This window comes from Centruroides sculpturatus, unplaced genomic scaffold (assembly GCF_000671375.1).
Source record: "Centruroides sculpturatus isolate CEXI.00-Female unplaced genomic scaffold, Cexi_2.0 scaffold579, whole genome shotgun sequence".
Taxonomy (NCBI): Eukaryota; Metazoa; Arthropoda; class Arachnida; order Scorpiones; family Buthidae; genus Centruroides; species Centruroides sculpturatus.
The window spans coordinates 171,727-180,236 of record NW_019385005.1 but is presented as its reverse complement, the minus strand read 5'-3'; the positions used below and the strand labels follow the sequence as shown (position 1 = coordinate 180,236).

At 27.5% G+C, this 8,510-nt stretch overlaps 1 protein-coding gene across 1 annotated transcript in view; it reads right to left on the bottom strand.

Moving 5' to 3' along the window:
* Window positions 1-5,106, bottom strand: part of LOC111633281 — a 55,956-nt gene extending 50,850 nt beyond the window's left edge. The window contains exons 1-2 of the mRNA XM_023377818.1: window positions 4,435-5,106; window positions 1,428-1,651 (exon numbers count right to left, since the gene is read on the bottom strand). Of these exons, the coding sequence (XP_023233586.1) occupies window positions 1,428-1,599 (172 nt within the window). The 5' untranslated portion in view covers window positions 1,600-1,651; window positions 4,435-5,106. The remainder of the gene's footprint in view (window positions 1-1,427; window positions 1,652-4,434) is intronic.
* Window positions 5,107-8,510: the final 3,404 nt, after the last annotated feature.

Here is an 8,510-nt window from a genome sequence, read left to right as displayed (position 1 = left end):
TTGAGTTTAAACGAGCAGCAGACCTACTAAAAACCATTTATTATTTAACGTCCATAAAAATTATATTTATATTAATGATGTCTCCAAAGTTCAGCAAATTTTTCGGAAAAAAACAATTTATCAGGAAGCACTTGAGCGCCATTCGATGACAAGCTCCACAACGAAAACAAGTTTAAGCAATGGAGTCGTCGAACGGTGCACACTCGGTAAGTAATCTTACAATTTTTTGTTTATAGCATAGTTTATATGGATTATTCCCAAAAAATTATACATATTTTGGAAATGTTGAGTCAAATTAGTCTAGAATCGATTAATTTTATGGAAGAAAACCTTTCAAACAGCCATAGTCCGTAAACTGCATACGTGCCAGGCTGTGATTGGCTCATGTATTCAAGAACTCTTAGAACATCAATTTCATAAAGAACGGAACGTATCTACCATGTTATAGGGGGGCCGACTGTACAAGAAAAACAAGCGTTTGAATCAGATAAGTTACCATACATGGTATCAAGTTAACTAGTAGATGATAAAAAAAGGAATTACAGTATATGTATTTTCAAATCATTAAATATTAATAAATTAATCTAATAAATTTGTTCAAATAATTAGATTCTATCTAGCAAATAATAAAAAGTTACTGAGATTGGATATATATATGTAAGTGTGGTAAACAGATATTAGTTTTTCATATGTTCGTAACTGTTCTAAATATCAGTCAAGACAAAATATGGTTTAGTGTTTTTGAGTTATTATTCTTCCCTGAATAAATTTTATAATGATTTAAATATTACTGTTTGGTTAATGATTAATTTACACTTTGCGAATTCAATGAAAGTATTAAAAGAAATGTAATATTAAAAAGACATTAACAAGTAACATATGATTTTGCTGAATTCATAAAAATATGTAAAGATTATTATATAAACCCCCTGTAACAGGGAAAATTCCCTAATGTGTTAATATAAATTTGATTGATTGATTAAAATTTGAATTGAAAATCTTTACCAAAAATCTAATTTAATTAAAATAATAACTATGATACTTAATGTGTTATAATAATAAAATATTCAAGTACTTATTTAGATCATTTGCATTTTAAAAAATTTTAGTTTAATGCTGCATCTAAATATTCAACTAGAGCCAAAATTTTAAAATCTGCAGTACAATAGGAAATTTCTTAAATTTTTAAGATAACACACAAAATTTTTAGAAACATTTAAACTATAAAACTTAAACTGACATTTAACCTTGGCCTAAACAATAGTTTTTCTCCCTAGAGTTAACATGTATATGCAAAAGGAATTCTTTTTATAATAATATTAATAATAATAATAATAATTTCAAAATAAATTTAAAAAATAATACAAGTTTTCAAGATGAATGAGCTCAAGCAATTACTTATATGTAATAAAAAATAATATACTTACAAGCTAACTCCTCAAGAAAATTATCGTCAGAAAGTGCTTTCTTTAATATTGGTTCATTCCAAGGATCATAAATAGCCATTATTAAAGCAGCACACGTGCGTGCACTTCCTTTGATACGAGGACCTAGAATATGGCTGCCATAAATTAACATTTTTGCCATTGTTCTTTTCATAGATATATTTATTTTGGACCACTGACTTGAAAGGATTACTAAGGAACTTTCCCTATATAAAAAATTATGCATTGTAATTATTTCAGAATTTTAGTAAGTTGTATTAGATCTCAAGTTTTTTAAATATTAAATTTTTTATAAAATTCAAAATTTTTAAATTTATAGATTCTTAAACATTTTCCAGTATTGCTGTAACTTAACAAAAAAAGAAACATATGTAGATGATACATAGTATCTGATGATATACAAATGTTGCTAATCAACTGTAAAGGCTTTTACTTTATTAAATAACATTGATATTACTAAATCTGATATTTATAAACTGAGAAATCTATATCTTTTTTCTAATCCATACCATGACTTAAGATAAAAAATTTCAAAGAAAAAAGCAATAATAAATCTCTAGACCTACAATAAAAATTCTTATATATATTCAGTTCCAAAGTATATTTAAAATTACTATAAGAACACAAAATATAACTTGTAAAATCGACAAAGTAATCCAAAAATGAAAACTACAAATTTAAACAATGAAACAGAAATAACTTCAAAGTAAATTCAGTGAATAATGAATTACCATTGAGTACAGATTCTTGTTTATTTACGTCAATATAATGAAATTGTTCAACTAATTAGAAATTCTAAAATACACCACTACCATTTCAACATTATTTAACAATATAAATATATGAGAATACTGTATTTACTTGCATATAAGACAATCTCACATATAGGACAAGATGTGACTTTAAAGATCAAAATAAAGAAAATTCTAATACAATTCTGATTTTTTTTCATTTAATCACAAATAAAATATTATCAAGTGCATGTAAATGCACACATTGTCCTGCAAAACTACTAGCATTTTAAACTTTAAAGGAAAAATCTTGTAAAATATACAACATACTTTCTTAATGTAAAGCTGGACAATCGGGAACTTTTTGCCAATTCTTAACAGTCTAATCCACTCTCTGTTCATTACACTTATGAGTTTCTCCGAATTCTGATTTCTGAATAATCATCTGTTTTCACGTGGGAATGGATTAAACTTATATTGAGCTCTGGTGTGATTTTGGAATTCAATTCAAAAGCTTTGATTTTCCTATTGCTATTTATCTTTACTCCTGACAATACACAAGAACAATTCAAATGACTCAGATAAAATACTTTTATTTTTAAACACCAGAAGGTGAGAATCCGATAAAAAATGCAAATATACAGTTCACAAAAATTATTGCAAAAACGAAAAAAATCCTTTGCTCACACATATAAGATGACATAGGTTTTTGAAGCAATGAAAAATGAATAAAAACCTTGTCTTATATACGAGTAAATACAGTATTCATAGTTTTACATGTAAAAATACAAAAGCAACAAGAAACTGTCATTAAAAATAACAAAAAGGAAAAAGAAAATTTCTGCATTTTTTGGTTTAATTTTTTTGTTTTATATGTTTAAAAATGCAATAAAAAAATACTTTCTTGCTAAGGATTTTTTAAAAAATTTTAATCAGTTTTAAAATATTTTACTTACATTACAATTTTATTGTGAGATTAGAATAAAATGAATTAAATTTCATTATCATAGTCTTCTAGAATATAGTTATTTTGCATTTTAAATTTTTTGTAGCTTTAGAGAAAAATCTGTAAGTTTGAGAGTCTACATAAAGTAATAAAACTACTAAAAATGTTAATCCAAAGAAATAAAATTCAAGAAAAAAGATGGTAATCATAAAATTTAAATTTTACTGAATTTTCAATATGATTAAAAACTGACTTCACTTCTATTCTACACATATTTATAAATAAAATGCTGATGATAAAATGTTTGTAAACATTTTTTTCCAATTTAATATTTGATTTAGTTATGAGCAACATTTATAACCTTTAGCAATAAATTCTTTTTAGTAAACATGATTCTTTACAATTTAAACTGATTGTTGTGAATATTTACATATATTTTAAAAAATAGAATATAAGTTATCATCATCAATTGCATGAAAGTTCCAGTAGCTTTTAAATATAGAATGTATTCACAACTTTTTCAAATATTATTTAAATAAGATGAAAGATATTTCTAAATTAGATGAAAGAACCAAACATTTATTAATTAGCAACTTTCATTTATCAATTGCATTGATAAAAATTAAAGATATAGACAAACATAAGAGTCAATTTTTATTATAGCATTTAATAACTACAGTTTGATATCCTGAAGAGTCAATAAAAAAGTTAATTATATACAAAATTTATAGTTAACATCAACATATCATAGAAGATATTGATCAATAATTTAAAAAACACTAACTAATATGTATGGTATAATATACACAAACACAAAAGGTAAATAAGCTCAATACACAGTATACTGAATTAATATTTAGTAACAGTAACAATAAACAATTCTTTTATTTAAAGTTTCCAAGGGAAATCATAAAACCATGCAACAGTCATTCTTCAGTAATAAATATCTAGCACCTATTATACGAGTATTATTCAAAATAACTTTTATTACTTTAAAAATAATTACATGCAAACTTACAGTAAAATATATACATATATTTAAATTCTTAAGAAAATTTTCCTTGCCATTTTTATGTAAGTATAAAATATGGTACATAAGAAAATCAGGTGGCACATTAAGATCATGCATATAATTATATTCATTTAATGTAACATGCTTTAATACAGTATTATTTTTTATTGGCTTTTAAATTTATAAGATCAATAATATGCTTAAAATTTTGAAAATATAAATATGTTTAAAACAAATTTTAATCTATTTCCATTATAATTTAAAACTTAACATAATAATTAAAAAATATATAATTCTTACTTTAGGACAAACTGATACAGTTCTGAAATTTCTTGTAAATAATTGGAAAATTTGGCTAAACACTTCCATAACGTTATCAGATGAGATACTTTCTCTTCAAAGCTTTCATTATTAATACAGTTTATTACATGAAGAAGTGCCTGGAATTTAAAAATATTTAAATTTAGTTTTATGAGTAAATTATGTTAATATATGTATAAAAATATTAAACATTTCAAAACTTTTTGTAAACAATGGCCAATAGATATAGTTTCAAATAGCTAAACCTAAATTAGTAAAATCTCTGTCCTAAAATTTACTAGTTACATAATTAATTATATAGTCTTGTTTTATGTGAGATTATTATATGTGGATTCATGTTTTCATGGATGGCAAATGTTGGGCCAACTCAGTGGATGCACAGGGTAATTCCACTATTAATGCATAAGTTTATTATTATAATTATTATTAAATTTGGTATATATAGTAAAAACAAAAGTAAAACATTTTAAACACATTTAAAAATTTTTGTTTATTATAAATGGTGGTGTAAGTTGTAAGTATCTAGGACTATTTACAGTAAAACAAATTTATGTGGAATTTCATATAGTACTTGATGATAAACAACCCCTACATAAAACAAGACCATACTGTAATGCAAACTCAATAAATCATTGTTAGATTTGTATATAATTAGCAAATTTAAAAAAAGGATAATGATTATATATACATATATAGTTCTATAAAGCATATTTGAAAATGATAATAGTAGTAATTAGTGATAATAATCATCAAAATATTATTTATATTTACATAAACTATATTAAATAAACTATCATACTATCCTGTGGCCTCTAAAACATTGCAAATTGTTTATCATAAATTTCAAATATTTAGAGATTAGTATATATGAGAAATACAGTGGGTGATCGGTTAATGAACAAATTGGATAACGAACACTTCTGCGAAAGATTTTTATGATCAGACAATGAACACATGATCAGATAACAAACACCCCACAGAACAAACAAAAGAAGCTACGTAAAATAATGAATACCAATTGGTCTTCCCTTGTCTTCGGGCAACAATTCAAAACTTTTCGGAGTGTGGGAGACGTCGACATCGACACTCATCCCAGTATATACCGATTGGATAATATTCCTCCAAACTTTGAGACTCTCCCTTGAAATTCCAGCCTTTTATTTTTCTGTCAGAAACAATTGTTTTATGTATTCGCGAGACTGTCGGGTAGGCACTCGTTAAGTTTTGCGTCTGTTTTTCTTTTTAAAAGGTGAGAGTATAATAGCAAAGGTAGAGAGTGGGCAGAAGATGCTTAATGTTACTTGGCAGTATGGCGTCAACAGGTCTACAGTAGGCCACAGTTCGATCTTATTTAAGAAAGATACTGTATAATCAAGAAGACTCAAGCAGCTAAAGGAGTAACAAAAATCACATCTGAGAAATAAAGAACATCGAAGAGTTCATAATGAAACCTGAAACGGATCTGATGACAGAATAACGCCAAGAAACTCGGCGAGATATGTTTCCTTCTGAAAAAGAGGATTAATGCCGATATCTGCTATTAAACATCATCTGAAGAAGTGGGAGGATGTAATAACAATGGTCTTAGAATGGCATCCAAACCAGGTTGAGGCTTGGGGATTTCTACAATTGCAATGCTATTAATTACTTACAAAAAATCCTGAAGAAGAGAGACAAGCAATCAACATTAGACAGATTCTTTAACCCTTTCAAACAAAAAAAACATGACTAATAAAAATGCAAGACTGTGTATGTATGTATTTTTATTATTACATATAAATAAACGTAGTAAGAAAGTATACATTTTTTATTTTTTGGGGTCTACCGAAGGAATTAATTAAATTCCCATTAAAACCTATGGTAAATCGATAATCAGTTAACAAACAATTCGGATAGCGAACAAAGTCTTGGAATGGATTATGTTCATTAACAATCACCCACTGTATATTCAAATATCTCCTTACAAATACAGTAGTAGTAATGGAAACTGTTTTATCTGTGATATACACCAACAGATGTATAAAGTAGCATATTTAAATTATGATTGAATTTTGTAATGATAACATATGTAACATACAGAAGAAACCAAAAAATACAATTTATTACATATAATACTAAATTGAATTTGAATAAGTGTTATTTCACATCATAACAGATCTACCCTCCGATAACATTATCTGAAGGTAGATCTCTTCCATACTAAGTTTTGAATAATGGTGATTATGTTAACAGACTTTCAAAAAAAACTAAAGAATGCATATTTTTTTCTCTTAAACCTTTGCCATTTTGAAGTGTTATGTCTGAGAAATATGACATCAATGTTGCAAGTAGAGTGATGCAAAATAAAACTGAGTAACACTTTCATATTCTGTAAGCAGATTTATTTTGTTGTTGCAATTTTAATAAAAGAAAATGAAATACTTATTACTTTCTATTATTGTCTCTAGTTAAAGTTGAACATACTATTTCATTTTATAAATACAATCACAATTTTCTAATAAGTGTTAAATTTTCTTATGCATTGTGATTTTTGGGACATTTTGTAGAACAAGAACAAAAGATTATAAAAATAGTCGTATGTGCAATTTTAACTAGAGAAAAAATATTAAATTTATAACTGCTGTAAAATAAAAGTACAGGGTTAAGAACCATTGGGTTTAAAACTCCTGTAACTTCCAAAGTATCAAGCTGAATTATCCATATCCAGGCCAGACAAGAAATGAAAGAAAAACTCTCCAAATTTGAAGATTTCTTTGCAACATACCAGGTGACAGCACAATGTCCATTGTCAAAATGGTGGCTATGCAGTAGAAGTCATTTTGGTGACCTTTTCTTCTAACAGGCTGGGTTTCACCTCATTAACATACTGAGATGCCTCAATATCTGAATACAGAACTCCTACACAGCATAATTGGGCATCATAGTAACAATACCTTAGCACTATATAGATGTCTCCCAGATCTCCAGACCATATACCATGTGATTTTACAGGTTTATGTTCTGCCATTACCACATCTTTGGCAGAGCTCTGGGATCACATTACTACTGCAATTATGACCATCCAGGAAACATACTACAATGTATGGGGCAAACTGGACTACCACTTGAACATATGACATGTTACTATAAGGAACACACACAGAACAACTGTAGTCCTATAACACAAAGTCGGACAGTTTCTAGTTCTTTTAATACATCACTCATTGTTAAATCTGAATTATTGTTGGAATACAGTTGTTTGAAATCCAATGATTCATTTTTAATAACCTTGTGCTTCAATTAAATTTAGTAAATTACAAATATAAAAAGAATAAGGGCAAATTGAACCTGAATCAGAAATCATAGGCATTAATGACCAGGCCTCACCACAGTTGTCTTCTGTTTTGTCAGGCATACTACTTATTAACTGTATGTGAATTTCTTTTCAAGTTTTTTCCTTGTATATTGCCTATTCACATAAATGGGTTTACTGGCTTATACAAAGTAAAAGATACCAGAATCCAGATAATAAATTGCATTTTATTAAAAAGTATGCATAGCAATTTGTGGTCTTTCCTTATCAGAATGTTTCTAATATAGGAAGACTATTCTGTCACTAAAATCTCTTAAAATATACATAAATATTAAATAAATTTTTGTAATTTGACGTTTTTGATTTTGCAATGTAATGCAAATTCATTTTTAAATGTACTCAAATGGAATATAATAATATATCTACAGTATATTCCTACATTCAAATAATTTTTTGAATCACCGTTCTAAAATCTGACAGTTCCTTTAATTAGAACCCAACAGTCAAAAGCATTTCTTCATGTAAAAATTAGATGCTAGGAATTAAATGCCCACCAGTGGCCGAGTGGTCTCCATTGCCGCTCATAGCGGTGGTGACTGGACCCTAAACACTGGGAAGTTCGGTCGTGGATTCGTGCCGCGATCGGACAGGCTGGCTGCTTGGAGTTTTCCGGGTTTTCTCCTTGCCAATAACGACTAAATAGGAGGCCAGTTCCCCATAAAAGTCCTCCCGGAAGGCATTAGTTCCCCTCGCGTAACATCGC